The 25,013-nt window shown below is 39.7% G+C and overlaps 1 protein-coding gene across 4 annotated transcripts; it reads right to left on the bottom strand.

Moving 5' to 3' along the window:
• Positions 1 to 38: 38 nt before the first annotated feature.
• Positions 39 to 24,977, bottom strand: LOC108092953 (PDF receptor). 4 transcript variants are annotated; one of them, XM_017192826.2, is made up of 10 exons: positions 24,923 to 24,977; positions 5,762 to 6,245; positions 5,580 to 5,690; positions 4,468 to 4,619; positions 4,072 to 4,329; positions 3,610 to 3,906; positions 3,288 to 3,551; positions 3,065 to 3,225; positions 2,734 to 3,004; positions 39 to 1,513 (listed from the first exon to the last, which is right to left on the bottom strand). In XM_017192826.2, exons 2-10 carry the CDS (start codon positions 6,216 to 6,218, stop codon positions 1,286 to 1,288), a joined length of 2,199 nt encoding a protein of 732 aa, XP_017048315.1. In that variant the 5' UTR covers positions 6,219 to 6,245; positions 24,923 to 24,977; the 3' UTR covers positions 39 to 1,285. The 4 variants fall into 4 exon arrangements, with proteins under 4 accessions (XP_017048315.1, XP_017048317.1, XP_017048319.1 ...); XM_017192828.2 differs by having other exon boundaries at positions 2,734 to 2,983; XM_017192830.2 differs by having other exon boundaries at positions 1,389 to 1,513; positions 2,696 to 3,004.
• Positions 24,978 to 25,013: the final 36 nt, after the last annotated feature.

Here is a 25,013-nt window from a genome sequence, read left to right as displayed (position 1 = left end):
ATTAAAAACTCTATTATCAACAGTATTTAAATTAAAAAGTACTTCATCCTATTCTAAGAGTTGAAATTTTCCTTCATCCTCTTTTAAATAATTTTTACCCTTATACTTATTGTTGCAATTTATGCGGTATAAGTAAGTTATCAATATGCATTCCTGTTTGTCGATCATCAGTAATTAGGGCCTTAAATTCGCTTTGAGCTCCAAAAGCCAGAGCTAAATTGTTTGAAGGTCTTTTAAAACTTTTGTTTAGTATAGAATTCTGAGGTCTATAAAAGTATAAGGTATCCAATAAGTCGTTTAGGTATTAGCTGCATATTTTCCACACCGGTTTTTTATGACACTCTTTTGATAGCCCATTAAATCGTCCGATTAAGCTGCTTATGGCCCAAAATTGCCAATTAAGCTATGACAGTTTTTGGATTCACGAATGGCACGTGCCGATCTGGAAACGGACCCCAAAGAAGACAAAGTAGGCAATCAGTTGTAGTTTGTATGTATGCATATAAAATCCTGTTTATTCATTTTCCGTTTAGCCTTATACACGTAATAGTTTGCCATTGACCACTGGGTGTTCTGGTTTTTATGTTCCATCTTTTAAATTCGGCTTGGATTTGAAAATTGCGTAAAGCCAAACGTGAACAGAAAAATTAATTTAAACCCAAATCGATTTCACACGCAAAATATTCCATTTAAAAATGCATAGTAAGCTTAAAGTTAATGTGAATATTCAATATTCGCACTGATCAGAGATCAAATGATGTGACATAATGATACGTTCAATTTCCAATTTTTTTTTTTTAAGTTTTTGTTCCTCTTTACCATTCAAAGTGCTTTGTACTCTCTTTGCATGTGTTTACATAAAATATGCATACTCAATATACGATCTATACTCCGACCATTCTATCAGGTATCTCTCTGCATGTGATTCATAGTGTAAATACCAAGTATGTAAATATGTTTTCTCTATGTTTTATGTAAATACCGTTATAAGTATGTATACAGAGCTTATTAAAAAAAAATAATTACATTCATTACACTCATTACACAATTCCTTTATTTATATATGAATGTATATGCCAAAAAATTGTGATCCAACCCTTTGTTGGTAAATATACAAAAAATATTGGATATATGTATGTATATTGAACGATATTTATTCTATCGAGACTTATCGCGGTATAGTCAAAGCCGCTGCATACAAAAAAACGTGCACACTTGTCAGCTTTTTAGTTTAGTTTGGTACAGTTGCGCTTGCAAGTGTGAAAGGGATAAAGATCGAGATGCTTTAAGCTTTTGGGATTTGGTAATTTTTTGAAATCGCTTTGGCTTTTGTCTTAGATTTTGTTATCGTCGCGATTGTTGCACTAGTTGCGATTGTGGTTTTGGCTGCTGCTGCGGTTGTTGTTGTTGTGGTTATTGTTGTTGCTACCGGTGTCAGCGTCGATGTCGGCGGCAATTGTGATGTCATAAATATTTGCTGCGTCTTTTGCGAACCTGGCATCACACATTTGTCCTGCAATCAATAAACGAGAAAAAAAGAAAACGATATCCGCAAATAACGCCGCATTTTGAGTGGGAAACAGAGACAGGAGATAAGCCAAACAAAAATTTTTATTCAATTTGTGTCTTCGGTCGCGGACCCCATTAGTTTAGTATTGATCGTGGCAAAGTTTTTTCTTTGCAAAACAAAGCGCAGCTAGCAAAACTCAAGGCAGTGACAGTGAACGGAATCGACCGTGCCTGGCAGTGTGACCAGCTTAAAAAACATAAAGTACAGTCTGAGTAAAACATTAAGTATGAAAAAATGTTTTTATTTGTTGTGTATCTAAAAAAAATCAACTGACAATTACAAATTAAAAAAATTTAAATAAGATTTTAACAACTACTTATAAAATGTATGTAATGTAAACAAATACTTAAAGAAATAAATGTACAAAACTAGTTCGATAACAACAGATTCTGCATGTCTCAATTAGTTTATAAATAATTGATGAGTTCTTTTTCCGTAACACTTTGAATAATATTTGGATCTCAGGCCCTTTAAACAATTTTTATTTAAAGTTCCTTAGCTCCAATTATTCGGATTTGGCCACACTGCTTAGGAACGGTAGCGGCATTTCAATCTAATATTTTAAAATTTATAGAAGTAGAAGAACATGCCGCTCAAGTTTTGCTGGAAAAATTGATCAAGTAATAACCGTGTGCGAGTGTTTAAGTGTATTTGCGTGTCCAGAACAGAATGTGGGCGCTAAAGAAATTTTTTGTTGCCATTAATATTTAGTAACGATTTTTGGGAACTTTGAATTTAAAGGTAATCCGACTAATTTGGACTTGTAGCCCAAAGGAGCGATATTGTCCTACATGGATGAATATATATACATAACTAAACTGAAGCAAAAGAAAGATGTCAAAATCAAGAATATAAATGGTTGGTTTTTACAAAATTTTCAATACTATATTATTACAAAAGTTAAATTGGAGTTTGATTAAAGCTTGTTTTTTTTTTTTTTTTGGGATAGAGTGAAAATGAAAAGAGAATTCAGTAATGGGGTTTTGTTTTTGAGGAAATTTCCGGTGGGTGCTGGCTACTGTGGTTGTGGCTAAATGGCTTTGGCTACTTCTACGACTATTGGTCTACGGCTACATCTACGGCTAGTTTTTGGGCTACTGCTCTGACAACTCAAATACAACTGACTCGGGTGGCACGGATGACGCTGACGGTACTCTCAGTACCTTTTGACCCCGAAAGCAGATGCCCATTATCCACTTGGAGCCGCGACTCCGCGATCCGGTGCTTCCTGTGCTTTCCTTGCTCTGAATGCGAGTGATGGCCGGATCCAGTTCCGTATCTATATCCGCCTTCTCCACCCGATCCTTGCCCTTTTCTTGGTTTTTGTTTTGAAGCCGAGGAATCAATCGGTGTCGTTGTTGTGGCTCGTGGATCATTACAATGCTTGCGCTACTTGGCTTCCTTCCATTTAACCTTTTATTCGGAGGGGAAATTCTGGTTTTTGAATTTTCGTAAATTAACCAAATTGAGGTGGCGTCTTAATCAGGGGCTTACCGCTTTCCGGGGGCCGATGGATCGCCAGCTGGATGAACTGCATCTGTATCCGGCGCTGTGTTGTAGGCTCCTGAATACATGGACGCCCTCTTTGGCGCCCACTCCGGATGACCACGAACCGATAGCTGGGTGGCGAGGCTCTTTAGAAGCACGGCACGGACCTATTCAAAATATTATTTAATTATTTTTACTTATTAACATTAGTAACAAATTTAAAGCTTACCTCTCCATTTAAAAAGCAATAAATAAGTGCTATGAAAAATCCCTGGAACGATGTTAGAAAGTGGGTGCCATATGACCAGACCGCAAAATTCGTGGCCGTTTTCAAAGGTGCCAACTGATGCAGGAGATTGGTAATACCCAAAAGTGGTAATAGGACTATCGCTGCCCTTACGGCCTTTCGAGTCTGTTCTATATCGCTGGCCTGCGATTGGCGCAACTTCATCACCAGGACACGGATTATATTCACCAGGAAACAGAAATTGAGCTGCAAATTGCTCGCTTGCTTAATAAAAAGTGTTTTTTATGGGGATTAAATTACTCACCAGTATAACTGCTAGTCTAGGTCCCTCCAGGATCCAATAGTATGGCGTAAGATTGTAGTTCCACAAGCACTCGCCCAGCGATGTGTCCATATACATCACCGTACACCTCGCCCAAACGGTGGTCATTAATATGGGAACACACCAGCCGAGTCTGGAGAAGAATTTGAGCGGAAAGCTTCCCTGGAAAACGGCCACCGTGACCATATTGTGCAGGTAGAGACCCTCGATGAACATCCACATGAACATGGCGGTGCGGGCGTACTCCAACAGCACGTAGGATGCCTCACACAGGTACGGCTGTTGACGGTGAACGTTTATGGCTATAATAACACACTTGGATTTCTACAACTTAAATCTACTTAGAGGAGGTCATGTGTTTTAAGTTCTATGTTAACGAATCATATTTATAGTATTTACTTCTTCTTTTTTATATTATTAGTGATGGGTTTTCCCTTAACTTACTGTGTTCTCGATGACGGAGAGACTTGTGTTGGTGGCCGCCTCCTTGTTTCCCCGCCGGAACTGATCCAAATATAAGGTTAGCCGGATGATAACCTGCAGCACCATGGCGACGAATAGGTTCTTGTGGATCTTGGTGCGATTATTCCTCAGAGAGCGAAATGTGCAGAAGATCAGCAGAGATACTATCAGGGCGAAGAGCGAAAGACACAGCCCCACAATCTCCAGGGTTCTAGTTTTTCTCGCTATGTCTATGTAGAGCTTTGGGGGATATCAGGAAACGAAAATGTTCACTGTTAGTTATCGCAGTTATAATTAATTGATGGTTAAGCTTTGTAAACTGCCTATGTATTTCGCAAGTGGTGCCTGCTGCCTGCTGCAACAAACCGAAATGCTTACATCAAAGTCCTTGTTGCCCATCTGCTGCATGAGGCGGATGATCTCTGGCTTGTAACACGGTCCGTAGTCCGTCCATCCCGGCGGACTCACTTCCGTGGCATTCGGTCTGCTGCCCCATCGGCCATCCAACTCGCACTTTCGGATGGCGAATTCTGCGGGAGGAAGGCAAAGGGTGGGTGGACGGATTAATGACTATAATCGAACTTTGACACACAGACTGACAAGTGCAATTATGCCAATCGAATGGGCGACCTCGTCCAGTTGAAAAGATTGGGGCTAAAAATCTAGACACGGCACATTGGCATAGGACGCAGGCAAATGAGGCCAGGGAAAATATGCACTCGAATAAATTTATTTTTTTTCGGGGATTTGCATTTAAAAAATGTTTTGTCCAAATATAGTTCGGTTTGAAAAATATCCCATATTTAATTGCGTTGGGTTTCTTCTTGTACGTAGAGATATGCTTGATATATAAGCCCACATTATTTTTCGGTGTGCATTGCCCCAATGCTTATTAAATACCAATTCTCCTTTGGGCAGCGTTCAATTTAGGGGGCCAGCATATCGGTGGGGTCGAACCCATTTCGAATCGTAATTAAGCAATCGATTCGTTGGTGTTTTAAACCTTGTTAAACTGGCGAAGCTCAGGTGAAGGTATGAACATGGAACACCTGGAGAGCCTTCGGCACTGTCCACGCCCACTTTCGTCCCAGTTTCGCAGTGACCTCGTCGGGATACATATAGGGTTAAAGGGGGGCGGCGGGTCCGATTGGGAGTTTGGTTGAATGGACGCGCCAGTCAGGCATGTAAATATTGACATCCTTTCGATGAATACGAAATCAAGGAATTGTTTGCCGTTCAGCACTTGAACGGATTCCCAGCTAATGATCCGTATAATTGTGACCGCCAGAAATGGAACTCGGATGGTATAATAGCCGGGGGTTATGTCTAATTACTTCTAATCAACCGACAAATGACGGCATTTAGTTGGCTAAGCCATAAATCTTACAGTTGAAATAATTAGTTGCAGTTCTTAAAAATTATTTAACTATACATATGTGATGTAAGTGGTGATTTTCTTGATTAGGTGGATTAATGTTGTCGGTACTTACTGCGCGTATCTACGCCGTGAAAGCCGCCAGGACAATTCATCCGAGCGAGGACTCCGGCCGGAGTAGGTGGCCAGCACAGCAATGTGTCCCAGGTCCAATTGCAGTAGAGACCTGCCGGAAAATTACAAAAAAAACACAAACCGAGTTTAGAAAAAGGACTTCAATATACGAGAATTATTCACCTGATTGTGGTAGGGTGTAATTGGCAAAAAGCGCCGAACAGTTCTCAAAGTTGGTGGCTGCCGCTGATGCGAGCGTTAAATTCCATGGTGCGGTGACGTTGAGATTGCCGAATGCCTGATCCGGATCCGAATCGGGCAGGGCGTCCATGACAGTGGACTCCAGGAGGGGCATCTGGGCCACACTGGCAACTCCATCGAGGACGTAGGTACTTGTCGTTGATTCCGTTGTCGTGGAATCGAAACCGTGCAGGACTGGCACTCGTCCAGTCGGCAGGATATGCGAGGATGTCGGCTCCAGCATAGACTCGGATGCAAATGTCCCGGATGCGGATGCAGATGCGGATGCAGATGCGGATGCGGATGAGGAGGCCAATAAGCTGGACTGGGCCAGCAAGCGGGTGAATCGCTGAGCGGAGATGCCGCCTCCGCAGTCGAGGATGCTCGCCAGCAGGGTCATTTTGCCATCGGCCACATAGTGAAAGCCCTGAGGGAAAGGCCAAAAGTAAAATGTGAAAGTTAGCATAATCTGTGAACTCTACTATATATGTATTTCTTAGCGATTCCGAATAGGTAAATGATTTAACTTGGATTGAACTACCTTGCCCCGCTGCCCCAAGTTCTCAACTGCTTATGAGTTGTCTACGATTTCTGGAGGTCGCTTGCAATTTCGCCGCAGGGAAATCGGATTACCTTACTAGCTGATTTCCGGGGGTTTCCCCGCCCAGTTCGCATTGTTTGTGCGACTGCGACCTTCATCAGGCTGAGCTTTGTCTTCGGATATTAGCATACTCGTTTAAATACGTATGTACGATATAAATATGTATATATTTATAGATATAGGACCACAATGAAAGTGTTGCAATTGGAAATTGATCTCTTGCGGCTTCCGTTTCTATTTTCCCCGTTATCCGGGTCAGAATTAATTGAAAGCTTATAGCACAATGATACGTCGATGGGCTCCTTTGTTTTCCGGATCTTGTTCTCGTTGGCAGCGTGCCTCTGTTGGTAACGCAGTTTATGATTGGCCCCTAATAAATACTCGGCTTATTTATAGCTCCGCTGCACCGTAGTGCAAACATCACGACCCACACGTCACATATTTTCCGTACTTTCCGTACCATACTATATATACACATATCATTGGCATCGGCATTCGCATTCGTATCACCCACATCGTACCGATTGCCGGGATTATGTCTGGCAAAATGGCAAATGGCCAGGAGCAACTACAGGCAAAAAAAAACTACTTGACTTCAATAATGTTCGTGGTCAAGAATATGTTTATATTGTATTTCTTTGTTTGATAAGTTAAATTTATTAGAAATATATTTTACTATTATAACGTTGTTATATATTTGTAGCCTACATCGAAAAATGTTCCTCTATTCTTTACATTTATAGTATAACCCACATATTATATTTATCTTTCTGTGCACGAAGGAAAAGCTTTGGCCACGGGTCGTGCATTGTGTTGCAATGAGTTGCATTTGCCTTTCTGCAATTCGAGGCAGCTCTTCACAAGTCCCTGCTCCTCTTGAAAAGAAGTAATCCTTTTCTAAGCAGAACATTAAAAACAGGACCCTCGAATGCGAGCGAAGATACACAAAGCATCTAATTATACTGAATTTGCTGCCCTATAAATATGTTTTTTAGACTTTGCCTATTAGTAACTATTCAACTTGTAATTTGTTCAGCAACACTTATATAATTTTGCTGTTATATAGTCTTACTTTTAAATAGAAAGTCTTCTTTCTGAAATACAAATGAATCCGTCTGTATGGTGGAATTACATTTCTCTCTTCCGAGCCATTTGTCGCCAAGGCTAAACGGAATCTAAATTACTTCAATGATAATGGCATAACGAATTATGATTTCTTCCTGTCTTGGTCTCAATGTGAAAGCATTTCCCACCCAAAAGAGCTGAATGACACCGTATTCCACGTTTTTTTTTCGGAAAGGAGAGGAGGGGAGAGGCGAGGAGGGGCGAGGAGGGGCGAGGAGAGGCGAGGAGGGGCGAGGAGCCAGAGTGTGTGGCACATGGCTTTCCGTTCCGTTCCGTTCCGGAATTGCGTAAACAAGCCATCCGGAGGACGGCTTGCCCAAAGTTGTTGATGTTGCTAAGCTGCCCCTAAAATGCCTTTGAGTGCATTTTATATAATTTCATAAGAATTTCAATTTCGCCAGTAGTCGCTGCTCACATATGCAAGCAGAGGATATACCATGCCCCACATTCTCCATTCCCTGGGGGCATTTCTCCGGCTTTATCCTGCTCAATATTTAAGTTGCATAAGACCAGGACCAGATTTAATGCACCGAGAGCAAAAGTCATAGGAATATGTGCCAAGTCTATAAATAAATTAATATTAATCGTAAACAGAACCGTGAAATAAATTATTTAAGTACGGATTTAACTTGATTTAATTTAAGCATACTATTTAACCGAAACTAAGTGGCTTCAAGAATTTCTCTAACTAGACGACCTTGATTGCTCTGCCCATTTGGAAGGCCCATGTAATGGATTCGCTTAAGCGATACTAATCGATACTTATCGCTGCAGCGGACTGATTCTCGGTTCTCGCGTTTGTAATTAAGCTAACTAAGCGCAAAAGCCACTCTAAAGCCATCTCAAAAGTCGGGCGTGCACCAAAGGATTGGGGATTGGATAACCAACTGGATGATGCTGTGTGTCCCGCTCCTCCGCTCCTCCTCCGCATTTCCAAGCAGACGAGCGCCGCAGACGGCAGACTCTGATTTGGGTCACTTGGCAGCAGCTGCAGCGGGTTAAAGTACCCCGGTACCAAGGGGTTAAGGGGTTGCCTAAGGGTTGCTCGGTTGCCTAAGGGACTCGATTAAATACTTGTGTAATTTAAAGCCAGCCCCACCGAAGAAAAATGCACTCAAAATCCTTGAATAAGATAGAGAGTAGCTCAAACCTAATTACATTCAAGTGATTCAATAAAAAGTGTACTCAAAATAGCTAGCTAAACTTTACGTTCCAAAAATCTACATTCACAAATAATTGTCAACTTATGGGGAAACCATTCATAGATGTAGAATATTGGGCCATCGAGCAATTTTTTTAATTGAACATTTTCTTACGACCTACAAATAAATTTTTATATTTACGCCCTTGGCAAGCCGAATTCAGCCCAGTGAATTAAACGAGTTGAATGTTTGTTTGTTTACAATTTTGTGTCCAACATGCTGGACCCTTTTAATAATTAATCAACTTTCTTATTGAACACTCAGCAATTCAATTATTTAACACGCATCGCAATGCTCCAAATAAGTTGTCATTGCCATTGGATTGCCAGAAACAATCAAGGATTTATGTGGATTTAAATTTGTTATTCCATGAAGCTTGAAAAGCGTTATAAACAACAACATTAAACAGTAATATTAACTGACGTCTCTTGATCTGAAAATTGGGTTGATTGAGCCCTAAATAATGAGTTTGCTTTTTTGCCGATCAATTGTTTTCAAATTTTCATCGCGAAAAACTGCACTGCAAAGTTTATAAAACTTTATGTTTACTTTTTGTAGGTCGCAAAAAAATCGGAGAGCCCGCGAAAAACCATCTGCAGGCGTTGGGGCGTGTTTTTCGTATATTTCTTTGGCATAATTATGCGGGAAAATGAAAGAAAATGAATCTCAAGAGCGCCCATTCATAGAGGCGAGGTGCATAGAATGGGCCAATGCACGCTAACAAAAGGGCTTGTGGAAAAGTGGTGAAATGTGTACGGAAATGTGGGTGGAAAATGGTGGAAATATTGGCCGGGTTTGGTTAGGCGGCTGTGCGACGCTATTTGAAAAGTTTTACGCGCTATTTGACAAGCCAAAAGACTTTTCACTGCGGGTTTTCTTTGCCCCTCTAAGTTGCCATAGAAAGTACAGTGCGTTTGAAGAGTGTAACGCCAAATTCGCCAGTTTTACTGAAGTATTAATAGGAGAAGAGTATAAAAAGATTTTACTAATTTAAAGTTCTTTAATTTTTTAGGCAGTTAAGACTTCAATTCAAATTTCTAAGGTGTTGACCTGCTATACAATCCATTTAAAATTGTTATTGATTCCCACACAAATATGACATTTTTTCAGCATAAAAGTCAAGTTTGGAATGCATTTTTCCTGTTGGTAAATAAAACAAATGTCAGACGTTCAAAAGTGAATTATTTATGCGTAATTGAAACGTGAAGAATTTGCAAACATTCAACACCTACTTACTTTTGTATCAACAAAGGTCAAGAGTGGAATGTGCTACGTTATTCAATATTGTTTTAACAATTTAAGATATTTAGTTCGTGCTGTATTTATAATTCTTGGCAGTTGTATTGACTAAATTTAAATTTAAAGTAATTAGTTGCTGGTGAAACAAAACTTTATGAGCCAAAAAAGGGATTTTAATTATACGGTAGCTTACTAATACTTTCATTTGTGTTTGTGCCACAAAGGATTTTTTGATTGGAAGTTCGGGCAATCTAAATCCCTTATCTTGCAAAGTAACAACTATCTCTTTTTTTTACGAAACGCACTGTAGTCTGTGGGTGGGCCAATTAAATTGCAACAAAGGCTTTTCCAATTGAAAGTTTCGGCAAATGTTTAAGCAGTAGCAACGTTAATCTTAAATTTGATGGTTTTCCGAGACAATTGCCACTTTAAGGCGATCCAAGGGGGGCGGGGCGAAGAGAAGGTGGTCTCTGTGGCGTTACATCACCTTTTGGCCAGAATCTTAAAGCATCCGAGAGGGTGGTGCTTTGCTTTTGTCACCGCAGGACATTTGCCGCTTGGCTGATCCCACTGCAGCTGCTTATACAATTTGGCATTGAAACTGCCACTGTTTGCAGTTGTCTACACGGAAAGAAATCTTCTAAGGGTTTTCCGTTAGTCGATCGAGCTACAGGATTTGGTCCTGGAAGCTGGGACAGCAGTTTTCCGGCCAAATATCATTGGAGTCCCAAGTGATATAGGTTTTGATTTTAATTCAACATTTCTCTCAGTGTAACTAGTTGCTAAAACCGTTTTTGTTCTTCACAGTTTTGTTTTTCCTTCACATCTCTTGGATCGATGCAAGTGTCTTGGTCACGGGCTTGTAATTGAATGACAGAATAAAAGTTTTCGAAAAAGGGAAAATTGTAAGGGGCAAGATTCTAATGAATAGAATCCCGCTCGCCTCGCCGATTTCTATGTTGGTATTTCATATTGAAATCCATTTGACAGGACGAACAGATTTTGACAGCTCGTCAAGTTGTTTTGTGTGCCACAAATTGAATGCCACAGAGTTTTAAGGCCCCCCGCAGATTTTCCCCCGACTCCCCGGAAAACTCCCGGTCATGCGGGTGAATGTGTGCAACTGTTGCATTACTGATTACGCTACTGCAGTGCAATTTGCCAGATTGACACTCTATAAATCAATATCATCGGGACAGAACGTGCCGGCCTAGCAGCACTTACCTACTTGCTTGTTGTTGGCACCGCCAGTTACAAGTACAGTCGTAACAACAAGTAATAGTGTGTACCAGTACCAGTGTGTTCACTGTACCACCGCCCCCGAAACTATGTCAGTGTCACAGTCAAGGCTAAACAGAGAAACCTATTTTATTTCTACATTTTAACAGTGTATTTTGAAATAAAAAGGAAGAGAATATAATTAGATAATGTTCCTTAAATGAAATTTTGCATTCTTTCCGAGCGGGCAAACTTAACAGAAGACGCCTTAATGACTCTCCATGAATTAAACATACATTTTCATTGGATTTCTGTGCTCAAATTGGACAACCATTCAGTGCAATTTTGTGGCGGCTCTTTCAAAGAGGGAAAATCGAGGCCATAAAAGAGTTTCCCACTTTGTTTAATCGCTGCTCCATTTTACTTTCAATTTGTGCTTGTTCTTAATTCATTCAAATGACAATTGATTTAAGTGGCTGACAAACCAAAAATTTCTCAGCTCTGAGCAGCTGGCATTTCGTACACCATTTGACCCGAGCGATTTCCATTAAATTTCATAGGGGGCCTATCTGTAATTGAAGCTTTAAAAGTCTTGTTTTTTACCCAGAAATATGTTATTTTTGCGTCATTCTCCAAAACATATTGCGTATTTATATACCTTACATTGAGCTGGCGGATGTTATGTAATTCGTTCAGCAAAAGAAGTTCACTGACCAATCTAAATCAGGATGAGGCTTACGCAAACGGTTACATAAGACACCAGTCCGATTTGTTCGTTACAACATTACTCAATAATAAGCTAGTTACATGATGTTTATTCAAATTTTCAGTGCTTTGGCAGGCACCTGTTGATGCCCCCCACCTCATACAAAAAACCCTTCACCATCCAAATCATCAAAACGGATGTTGGAACGCACTGTACACTAATAAAAACCTTTTTTTCCTCAAAAAAAAAAATTAATTAGTTAGAAGGATGTCTCAATAACATAACGAAAGATGTCCAATTAAAATGTTGGTTAGTATTCGGTGAAGGAAAAGTTTGAGCCGTTGTTGCTTGGCATTATTTCTTTATTTCCATTACGAAATTACTGCGTTTTTCCTTGTGATGTTTCTAAAACACAGAGTGATATTGTTGTTAGTGTAGGGATGTCCAAGGTTCATTGCTTGTTTGCTCTCGTTCACCTCCACGTTTTGTGGCCCAGGGTGCTGGCAGATTGGCAGCATAGCAGCGTGGCAGCGTGGCAGCGTGGCAGTGGCCCCAAATTGGCTGGCTGGCTGGCATCCCACAACCCACAATCCACCGGCCGACCCACTAACCAAACCAAACCAAACCGAACCACCCATCCACCCGCTTTACCCGCCTCACTAAGCCTCGCTGGCTGCGAAGGAAATTCTTTACTCGTTAGCCCGGCACAAGTCTCAGCCAGACCTTGACAACGAGGCAACAGGATCTGCGCTGCTGTGGCGCTTTTCCCCCAAACCCAAACCCAACCAAACCAAAACCCAAGGAAAACCCAACCAGTAGGTAAGCGCACTCGAGGAAAATTCTACATCGTCTTATTTTATAAGGTGAAGAATTCATTTAGAAAAAATCTGTGATCTTTAGATTGTTTAAAAAAAAAAAAAACACACCTGCATGTGCGTGTGATTTAATAAATACTGAGGTATTTAGTAAGTAAGGACCTCTCACTGTATCATTCTTTTTCTCGGTGCAGCTTTGTTGTATTTTTATATATTTGGCAGTCTGCCAGAATAATTCTCGTAACTCTCGTTTTGGTTCGTTGGCTGATTGTTGTGGTCGTCGCCTGCTTTCCTGCTCCACCGCTTTTCAGCTTTTCTGCACCGCCGACAATTCGTGAATCTGAATCTGTATCTGAATCTGAAACTGAATCTATATATCTGTAGCTTTGCCTGCAGATGTCCCTTCACCGTTTTGCTCAACTCGTTTATCTGCCTCAGCGGTTTCGATTTGGCGTTTCGAATGACATCAAAATAATGATTCGCTCCTAATTGTTTGCCATACAATTATGCATAATTATGTTGTTATTGCTCGCAATCCACTTTGGTCGCTGCTCTACTCCATGAAATTATTGTTTAATGGCCATGGCTCTTTCATCTGTCAGCGAACAGAAAACTGAATGGGGCTTTAAGGGTTCATGGTTCAGGGTTCAGTTTGGTGTACAACTGCGTAGGGTGGCTTACAGATGTCAAGGCCCTGAAATAATGTGTGAAGAAATGTGTCCTCTATACATAAAACATTTGATTTACTTTTCCTCGAATTCGAATTTTCGTGTTTTTTTTTTTTTTTTTTGTACAACAAAAGGCGAACGGAAATATTCACCAAACTGTTGCAGGCGAAACCTTTTTGCGGTAATGGTTTTAGCTTCCAGAGGTGTTTTTGGTAACTTGGTTAAAATAATTTAAAAGCCTGTTTTACTTCACTTTAAATGTTATTTGAAAAAAAGCTTGTTTTACTTCACTTTAAATGTTATTTGGAAAAGAAAGTGGACCATACGATTTTCTGTTTTCGATCAGCATCAAAAGCCAAGCGCGATTGCTCGCCATTAATAACAGGCTGTCAAATGTGGGGGGGATGACTAGGAAACCAGTGACTTGTGTGTGGGCACTAAAAAAAAAATTAGATCAAATTTATTGAATACCATTTCGTTTGATTAAATATTTACGGTTTCTCCAGTGGAACTTAAATTGTTATTTCCGTCCGCTTGATAAACGTTTTAATAGAAAATAAAAAGCTGGCTCGTGTTTTTCCCTAATTGTTTCTCATTTATTTTCCCCTCGATGTTCGTCGAGTGTACGAATTCAATCAGTGCAGATGGCATGCAAAATAACTATGGCTGCAACTGCAACTGAATGCTGATGGCCAAGTCGGAGCTGAGCTGCCGTCAATAACCGGAAAAAGGTGAACGGCAGGAAGTGAAAGCCGAGGGCCAGAGAGCAAGTCAAAGCTGACAACTGAATAATGTTTAACTTTTTCGGTGGACTTAACCCACTGACAGCCGATGTCAAAGTGCACAGCGAGGTTAACCCACCCGCGACCGACCGTTCAGGTTTGTCATGTAAAATTGTAATGGAATCCGGATTACGGATCACGGATCACGGATCAAAAGGACTCCACTTCGCTGTCACGTTGGGATTAAGCCAATTGAGTGGGGTGTCCAACAACCCCTTGGATGGCGGTCCTTAATTGAGGGTCGTTGATGAGGCAGCAAGGTCAAGGGTCATCCGCTAACAGCTGACTGCGGTTGGCTAATTGCCCGCCTACCAACCAGCTTTTCTCCGCCCACATTTCGCATTTTGCATTTTCCATTTCGCATATATGTATATATGTTTGTAAGTGTGTCTGTATGTTGCGCACACTAAGTGGCTGCGAGCCCCTTTAACCACGGCATTCTTGGGCATTCCCTTTGTGAGTTGTGAGTCGACCAGGCAGCTTACTGCCCCTCCCCCCCCCCCCCAACTGCATCCACCATTCACGCCATATATCCTGCATATCCTGCTGCAAAAAATTATGTAGCATACTTTGCTGCGCTTTGCAGTTGTGTTTTCTGCGTTCTGTTTTTCGGGGTTTTCTGGGTTTCCGTTCGGTTGCCCGCTTTTTTCGCCACTCGTCTTTTGTGTGCGCTACACTGGGAGAAAATTCGGCCCACGAATTTCCCTCATACATTATTATTGTATTTATTAAGCCTTGAATAAGTTGCAGACTTCTGGGAGTTTTTTTGTGAGTGTACGTTGGATTAGCATAACTTTTTGAAACCAGCTTGACTTGGCCGAAACCACAGGCAAGATGGAAACTCTTTTTCCCTTAGCAAACAAAAATAATGCAAAGCGGGGCTGAAATAATATCTGTGGACTTAACGCAAGGTTCTGGATACTTTTATTATTGCATCAGCAAGGGTGATAATTGTTGTTGTAAATGTTCTCCGCATGACATTTAAAGCGCAGCAGGTGAAGTAAGAGAGTCAGGTGTCAACATCATTGAAAGAAAACTAACGAATGAACCGAAAATGGTCGCAGCTGTAGTTCTAGCAAAAGTGCAGCCTGTCTTTGCTCGACAAGTGCGGATGGAGCGGTAACCAGGGAGACAAATGCTGGGGAGGATGCCCCTGAAAACTGCGGGGCAGCGGGACGCGGCGTCTGATTAGATAATAAGCATCCGTTCCGTTGGCAACAATGTCAAAGGGATCATGCTTGCGATTGTGATGATGACTTGTCGGTTTCGCGGCTAATTGGACTTGGCTGGAGTCCAGTAATTCGCGCTTCGATTAATTTCGCATACTAATTGAATAGAACTGCAGCTAGTGCAAAACAACAAGGCGAGGCCCGCACACATGGCGTATGATTAATATGGGTCGTAAAATTCATTACGCATACGCAACGGCAACCGCAAACCAATGCGGGTGCCACAACCAATCGATTGCTCACACACACACACACACACACACAAATACATAATAACAAATGAACAAAGCGGAATAAAAAAGCAGTTAATCAAGTAATTTCTATAGCTTTAATTTCAGTTCTTTGGAAAAGGTTCCAAATGAGATGGCATATCCATTTCAGCAATCAGATTATCAATTACGCCTGTATTTCCAGCTTCTTGGATGCCAAATTTCTGCTTCTCGGTAGTCTAATTAATATAGATTTTCACGTTTTTTGATTAAATAATTTCAATTGCATAACATTTCGTGTTCATTGATTACATGTCTGGTCAGCGCCCTTAATTGTACTTTTTTTGGGGTGTTTTTTCTGGTATTTAATTTATGTCAATTCAATTACCACATACCCATCGTTTATATAAAACGAAAATGTATGGATTTAATTTATGTATGGTGTTGCTCTTTGTTATTTTGCTTTGCATTTTTTAAGTGTATGCAAACGAATTGAAACAGTGTGTAAATAAATGTAATTTCAACTTGACACAAATATGTTCAACTTCTTCACTTGCCAAACAATAACCACATATAGCCAGCTAGTCAGTTGACTTTCCCTTTGGTGATTAGCACCAAAATCGACGAGCTCCTCCCTTTCTTCTGGCCGTGGTTCCGCCCCCCCAGGACGTATGCTTAATTTCTTAGGTTTTCTGCTGCGCTCTGCACTTTCCACATTCTTCTTTCGCAAAAGACAAAAGACCCCGAAATATCAGACAACGCTAAGAGGTTGTTTTGGGCGTTGTGCGTTGGGCGGTGGGCGTTGGGCGTTGGGCGGTGGGCGGTGGGCGAGGGGCGGTGAGACAAACGGAGGCCTTATTCTTATTATGTTTTCTGTGTATTATTGTTGTTATTATTATTATGACTGGCTTTGTTTGCCAGACTTGGTTGGCCAGGCCAAAACTGTTGCATTGTTCCGGCTACGCAATCCACACAAGAAACACGAAGGAAAAAAAAAGAGAAAAGCACACACACACAAACAAAATACAAAACAAAAGCCGGGGCACATGCCACGTTTTTTAACTGCCCCTTGTTCGCGGAAGGGCGAGACAGAGGCGGCGTGGGCGTGGCAATGGGTGGGACAAGACAATGCGGCAATGAAATGTTATACCCAGAGTCCACTGTAATCGCAAAATCTCAAGTCTAGCAGCAACACAGTGGTCCGTACACCAGTCAATTTGGAGTATAAAATATATATAAAAAAAAAAAAAACAAATTCAAAACTATTATTTAAAATTAACTGTTCAATTTGGTACGTTAAAAAAATTTAATACATAATTATTATATTTAAAAACGAAGGAAACTTAAAGAAAACACCTTCTCCAAATACAGTTCAAATAGGACGTTGCATTCATATCGATTTTCATTCACTGTCATTATTTTTTCCCCTAGTTTCGGGTTTGTCCCCGCAGTTTGGCCTGCCATTTATGTTAATCAGCAGAGCAGGACAAAAAACGAAGGGAGCAGGACGACAGAAGGGCTCAAACACTATACGACGTGTTTTTGTGTGTTTGCACATGCTTAAAATGTTCCACTTGCCTGGGAGACAGATAGGAAAGGGAAAAGATGTTGGGATAGTGGTGCACGCAAAGATTTGCATATAGAGCTGCGGCGACTGCCATGCATCACTTGTTCTACTTATAAATGAGTTCTTGTAAAAAAAACATGGCATGGGGTTTTAGAGTGTGGCCATGTGTGTGTTTAAGTGCGAGAGAAAGCAGTGTGACCTTGATCTTGATTTGATATCTCTCACGAAAGAATGAGAGAGACCATGTGAATACAATAAATGATTCTGTTTCTTTCCTATACTATGGCACTTGCTTATTATATATGTAGCTTAGACCTTGTGTATCTAATATAAATATAACACCAAAACCACAGGGCTTTGTATATATTGTCTTAAAAAATAAAATAAATTTAAAGCCCTTGAAAATTGCTCTAAGAAAAAACTGGGTTGTCTAATAATTGCATTCCACAGATTCTTCGTTATTTGCATTCTTTTTGTTCGTTTCCATTTATTTCCTCTACATTTTCCTCTTTCGCGGGTTGTCTGCATTGTTGAATTTAAATTGAATCGCCCTTATTGAATCCTATTACTTTGCCATTTATTTTCAAATATACCTTATTTCTAAGTCCACTTGGGTATCGATGGGAATTCAGCTGTGGATCTCGGCCAATTCAGAAGTTGGCTAGAAGTGGTGAAAGTTTTGCGAACTGAACTGAAAAAGAGCCGTTCTCTTAGCAGTTATTTTTGAGCCTTTTCCCTCTATTTTTCTCTGGTAAAGTTTTTAATTATTGTTTGTATTTTTTTTTTGTACGCCGGCAAATGGCCGCCAAAATGACCAATGGCGTTGGCCGAGTTTTCTTTTTGTCCTTGTCGTGATTTTGCCCTTTTTTTTGCTCCCATATTTCTATTCCACTCTTCTAGGCCTTCTCCTCTCATTTTGCAACAGACGATGATGACTAGGCCCGCCATCAAAACTCACGGCTGACCTTGCCACTTGCTTTGCAAAAAAAAAAAAAAAAAAAAAAAAAACTATAAATCCTGCACACACAGATATGGACAGCTGACCGAGCAGTGCAATTATGTGTGTGTGTGCGTCCGTGTTATGTCCTCAAAGCCATTCGCCTTTTGGCATTTAATTAACTTTCTCGGTTTTCGCGGAATTTCTCTCCCATTTTCCTTTCCCTTCTTTTTATTACGGCTTATAAATATTTGATAGGTACGTTCTTTTAAAATGTAAGAATACATTAAAGTTAATATATCAGGTGCTCTTTAACTTCTTCTGCATCATACGTGAATGGATTGGACTGGAATATTTTACAATTATTTTATGTACTAGATAACCTTATGTTCCATTATCATTTAATTTAAACAAAAAGAAAATTCTACATGTGTTAGGTTTTATTTTAAATCCAAAATATTTGTAAAGTTTAAATTAGAAAACAAATCTTTTGCTATTCGATTGTTTCTGTTTACATATAGTTTTAGGCACAGAGTCATGTAAAGTCAAGTGGGTTAAAAAAAATCTTGGCTGCAAAATTGGTCTTGAAACCCATATGCATGGAAACCGTAACATACAACAAATTGTTGGCATTTTTCCGTAGCCTGCAGCTCTTCTGGCTTAGGCCCTTAAATATGTTGCCAAATTAAGTTGAAAAGTCAGCTTATAGTTGCAGCCCAAAGGGAATTGGTTATGAGGGGCCTAAAGTGCCTCATAGTTGTGTGAGTGTTTCGTATGGCACCTGGCGTATGCAAGTTTTCAGCAAGTTAAGTGAAATTAGCGGCTTGTGCCGCTCAGGAGAGGAGTTTTTCGTATCCCATTTTATGTTCAAAAAAAAAACCCGAATTGTACTTATAACAATTTACTCCTAAACAATATTCACTCCAAACATGAAATTCTATTTTACTTGAACTGTTAAGTTTATTAGTCATAGGAAAAGTAAATTTCTGTTTATTCAATATAATTACCATAAATAAATTTGTTAAGAGGATTTTCTTAACTACTCCTTTTTCTGAAAAGCCACACATTAACCCTTGTGCGGCCGCATGCGGTCTGCATAAACGACTAATTGCCTTCTTAGCTCATTTTACGCAAAGAAAACATCATCAGCGACAATTTCTAGAATTCAAGGAGGTGAGAATGGGGTTGTGAAGAGGGGAGGGGAGGGGGGGAGAAGGACGACTAGTGGTCGTGGCAGCAACTTTCATTTGACATTAGTCAGTCGCCGTCTTTGTGGTCCTGGCAATTGCAATTTGCCAATTATGTTCTGCATGCCATGTGCAAGGACAACTGAGATGTGCATAAATTAAGGATCACAGATGGGGATGGGAGTTGGCGAAGGAGGGGAGGGGAGGGGGCAGGAGCTGCTCTAATGGCGTCGATTCAATTAGAAAGTCTCGGAATAATTGCCATGGCAGCCAAATGAAATTGACAACAAGTCAACGTTGGGGATGTCGGACACAAAAGAGGGAAGACTGGGTTAGTTGCTTGAATTACTTTCTTTTTGATCGGGTTTTGGGCTCCTTTAAAAGCCTGGCTAAGCTTGATTTTAGCCAAATTAAAGTGCACTGTAAATAATTATTTAATATTTTACAAATCTAGAAGCATTAAGTATTGGGTATCATTTATGAAACCAGTTTTTGGCTTATTTACATGTTTCTTTTTTATCATTAAAATACTTATAAATCTCTTAAATCGTTTATCTGAACAGGCGTTGTCCAAATCCCAAAACTTCTCCCAGTGCTCGGTTGTATTTATATGCCCACAGGCGTACACAAAGCCGAGCAATGTAATGTCACACAAGGATGCGAAGACGAAGAAGAAGAAAAGGCGGGCCCTTGGCTTCTTCTTCTTCTTCTGCTTTCACTGCATCTTGCTCTGCTTCTTCTCACTCATTGTTAGCCTACGGCAAATGCAGTTGTTGGTCAAAAAAAAAAAAAAAAAAAATAAGTATGGCATAATAATGTGCTACATGTCATGTGGGTGTACGTGGGCGAAAATCAATAACAAAATCTTCGAAAAAGTGCAAAACAAAATGTCGTAAAACGACGCTCTTTTTCACAGTTTGACATGCACTGGTCGAAATGATCCTATATTTAACAATTTGATTAGATAGAACATTTTTTATTTCCCAAATGGAAAGAGGAAGTGTTATGGTTTTGAGTGGCTTGACTTAACATTTCTAAAATCATAAAACAGCAAACATTTTTGAGCACCATTTGTATTAAAGCAGCTTTTTCCGAGTGTGAAGCAAGTGCAAGGATTATGGAATTCACGTAGACTTGTCATAGGTGCAAGGATCCCACACAGATTCACACACACAATTGCCGACGGCGTCGAATTCCGTTTTAAATGCGCTCAAATGCGCAAATAAATTTAAGAGGTGAAGCCCCCTGCCACGCCCACTTTATCCCAATGGCATCTTCAGTGTGTTGGTGTGTGTTGTTCGTGTGTGTGTGTGCCGCCGCTAAGCCGATTTCGCTGAGAATTCTGCCACAACAACAACTAGAACACGTCCTGAGAGCCCGCCACACACACACACACACACACACACTTACACACTTACACTGACTTGACTAGCACAAAAAAGGAAGCAACACAGACACACATTTTGACATCCTTTTGTGCGAGTGTGTGTATAGGTTACAGTCCATTGACAGTTAACTCTTACAACTCGCATTTCAAGGATTCCGGAAATTCGGCAGGACGAAGTCCTGTTTTACATTGTGAGGCCCCACATAAATGGACTTTAATCCGGCGAGATTTGCGGACATAATTCGCATCAAGTGTTTTTGCTTGCAGATTAGCTTAAAAATATTCGCGTGATCGTGCTTTCGGCAAAAATAAATTCCGCTTTTCTGCATTTCACTGACGGTCAAACATAAATCACTTTTGTAGGTCTTTTCATAAACAAATTTAGAGAAAGATTCTTCAGGAATGCACCTTGAACAAAAATAGTCTTTTAAGTAAACAGTCCAAATTGAATTGAATTGAGTTTGTAATTATTTCCCTTAACTCAAAACATATTTAAATTAGTAGCTAATTAGTACAATTATATTTTTAATAACGTTAAGATAAACAATAAGATATCATTGTATATTTTTATTAACATTTTGTACAGAATTTTCAGGAGAGCTGAAAACAATTTTAGTTTTATTTCACCTGAATTAGAAACCTCATTCAAATACGTATTAGGAGCTTTAAATTGTATATTAGGCGAGATGATGAAAGTCGGGATCTGTTTTGGGCACTTCAATTTATTTATTTGCGAAGATATCGGAATGCTATTCCCCAGTTACGAGTGAAGGTTTCTGTTAATATTTTATGACTGCAGGCTTCCGTTGGGAAAGCATCCGGTTCAACGCTATCTTTTTTTATGATGTTTTTCTTGCCGATTTCCGATTATCAGACTGCATCGTCGTCAAACATTTGAAACGTTGAAGCGTTTTTCCTCAACTGACGTCAATCGATGGCATCCTCTCCCTTTCGTTTTATTAAAAATAAACTTTGCATGGGTCGGGTTTTGTTTTCACTTACTTTCCAAGTTTTCATAAAAAAAATCCTAAAAAACAAACTACATAATTGATTTATTGTTTCAACAACATCCCTTTTGTTTTTCCGTAGTACTCCCGCCGGCTGTTTTTATGCGATTTTCGTTCGCTTATGCCAATAAAATGTTTTTCTACGTATCAAGTTCTGAGTTAAATGCACACGGCAACAAAAAAAAAAAACAGGCTTGTAAAAGGGATCGTCGACCAAAGCATCATTTTTGTTTTTGTTTTGTTTGTTTATAGGGATTTACTGGACTGTCTGCACATATTTCGGTCATTCCGAAATGATAGGCCACTTTTAACTAGTATTTTTGTTCATCATTTTATGGGTTTTAATAAGTACCAACGCGTCTTAACTAAACGTTAATCGTCGAAGTTTTGTTTGCAATTGGATTTAAAATTGGAGGCACAAAGCAAATGGGAAACTAAACTGGGTACCTAACAAATGACAAAACCTAAATTAAATTACAGAATCAATAATTAAAAAATGGCTATTTTTATACACAAGTTTTGTTCTTGAAAGAAAGGGTAGATGGTAATTGATTTGCTCTCTGTTACCCATGGCTACATTCCAATCACAATTTGTGCTACTAAATTGTAAAATTTTTGCCCCGCCCCCCCATCAACCCATTTGAGTGCCCCTTTTTCATCCATTTGCCAACCTGCCATAAAACCAAAAACATTGCAAGAGCTCAGCTGAGCTAAATGGGAAGCCAAGAGTGATTAATTAGTTGCGCTGGAAACGGATTCACCTGCTTTATGTAACAATTGATTTGTACTGTCGCGATAATTATGACCCGAGAACTAAATGTCTGGCATTTCGAAAGCCCACAACCGATAATACACAGATCGAAATGCCCACTTTAATTTAGCAAGTGTTTTACAAAAATTCACAACGGGATTCAAAATTATTTCAGACTTGGAGAGCTCCTTGAAAATCTATTCTTTGAACTTTTAAGCCCACAACTCCTTTTTCATTGGTATTGTATTGGTTTAATAAATTCCATTCCAGTTCCACTTTCTAGTTTACTCGCCAAATTTGCACAAAATGAAAACTCAACCCCATGGAAATATGACACTATGGAATCTTTTGATTTCCTCAAGCAAAATAAACGCAAGTTGAACAACTATTTGGGAATGAAGAAAAAGCCACACATATAGAATCAACACTAAAATGTTGATTTTTATTTCATAGGGAAATTATTTACTAGGCCGTAAATAATAAAAGATATATAGCTCGGTGTAAACATGTACGGAAGGGCTTGAACGATGAATTATGGAGTAGTAAAAACTTTTTTTGGATTGCAAAATTACGCTTTTAATAATGAGTTTATTTATCAAAACAACATCAACTTAACTTTTGTTAAGAATTACTATTAAAAACTCTACTAAATATAAAAGAAAAAAAAAATTTTATTCTGAGCGCAGCTATATAAGAAACTTGTGGATCAAACGAAACGACAAGAACTTGTAATTAGATGAACGACCCTTGACATGGTTTTATTTTCGCATTTTTCGTGTCACTGTTCAAGTGTCGAAGCTTCACTGTAACCCGTTTATTGCGGCTGTAATTCGCTCTCCGAAATAGACCCATTTTGTTTACGCTTGGCTCTTTTGTTTAGACACTTGCTAGCAAACCAGCAAACTAGCGAACTCGCAGCTGATAAACAAATTTCGGGTGCTGGCACTGTTTGCACATTACGCGTACGCCGAGCTCCAAATCCAATCCGCAACTCGCTTTGCATCCACACTCAAACATTTTATTTGTGCAATTCGTACCATATATAAAAATAATAATAAAAAAAAAACAGTATTTGACACAGTTCCTCCAGCGAAGGAACTTTTTTTCCGCGAAAGGCGAGAGGAAAATGGGCGAAAGACTTGACAACTGAAGGAAAAGGTTTTCCGCTCAGTCGCTACACTGCGAAAATCTTAGTGCCATTCTGGTTTGAATTAGCGAACCTTTTGTTTCAAATTTAAGTTGGTTGAAGAAAAACCGCAGCTGTTAAATTTCATTTTTAGTAAGAAAGGTTACGTTAATTGACTCGGCAATTGAAAAGCTTTTGCCTTTCCTTTTTCCAAGTGCAACCGAAATAGTGAAGTGGACAGATGTGGTCGAGATGGGAATGCAGGGCCGCAAGTGGCACAATTTGATTACAAGAACGTTTAAGTTGGCCGCAGGATTCTGGTTCCGATAATGAGGTGGCGGGGGCAGGTGACTCTCTGATTCTGGCCGGGATTCCCCGGCTGCACCACCACAAACTTGGCAGTTCATTAGAGGAAGAGAGAAGAGCCAGGGACATTTAAAGTCGCCTGCTGCACGGCGGCGAACAAAAACACTTCACGTGACACTTTGGACAATGCTAACGAGCTCCCACATTGTCCCTCTATGTACGTACTATATGTATGGCTTACTATGCAGCTGTGCACACACTCTTCAAATATAAATACAAAATGTAGTTTGCTTGCACATCCTCCAGTTCGTGTGTAAGATGCACAGAATGCATCCCCAATTTTTTGGGATTTTTGGGAAACGTGAAAATGGAGTGGCGGACAGCTTGTTTACAACACAATAGAGAAGTTATACCGAAATAATGACATGTGTAAATATTTGGACCGCCAATGATTTGAATAGATCTGTCGGAATGAAGAGAGGTTTCTGCTTTGCTCTCGGTTCATAAATATTTATTCTAAGTTATGGCATGTGCGAGTCCATTGTTTCTAATCGCGAAACCAATTAGCTCTGCAGACTGCGCAACAGTTTGGAAAATTTGGAAAGATAATTAAGCATGTTAACCCCAAAAAGAAGATTAATTTGAACTTTGTTATCTTGCGTATTACCTTTAACCCGGTGGGACAACATTGCTCATTGTTTGGGTATTGGAATATTTTACTTTATTATGTTCTAGTTAATTTTTTTGCACAGTAGGAAAAATCATGATTATCGAACCGGAGGCGATATCAGTATAGCAAATAAATATTTAAATTATAGAAACTTTCACCGCCAACTGATATGATTGTTTTGCACAATTATTTCATTTGGCTTTATGATTTCGTAATTGAGCTATTTGGCCAAGTTTTGTGCAAACAATCGGGGCAAATAATGAACAAATGGAAAAAAGGCGGGCAAACAACACACAAATAAAAGAAGTTTGTTATCACTGAAATGGGATTTCAGCGGGTTGAAAGTTTGTTTGTTAACCAATTAACACTTACCCGAAGGGTTTTGTTTTTACTGCTGCTGCTGCTGTTTTATTTTCTTTATTCCGAACTGTTTTTAAATATTTTTTTGAATTTGTTATTAATT

This window comes from Drosophila ficusphila, unplaced genomic scaffold (genome assembly GCF_018152265.1).
Source record: "Drosophila ficusphila isolate 14025-0441.05 unplaced genomic scaffold, ASM1815226v1 contig_198, whole genome shotgun sequence".
Classification (NCBI taxonomy): domain Eukaryota; kingdom Metazoa; phylum Arthropoda; class Insecta; order Diptera; family Drosophilidae; genus Drosophila; species Drosophila ficusphila.
This window is presented reverse-complemented; position numbering and strand designations above follow the sequence as displayed.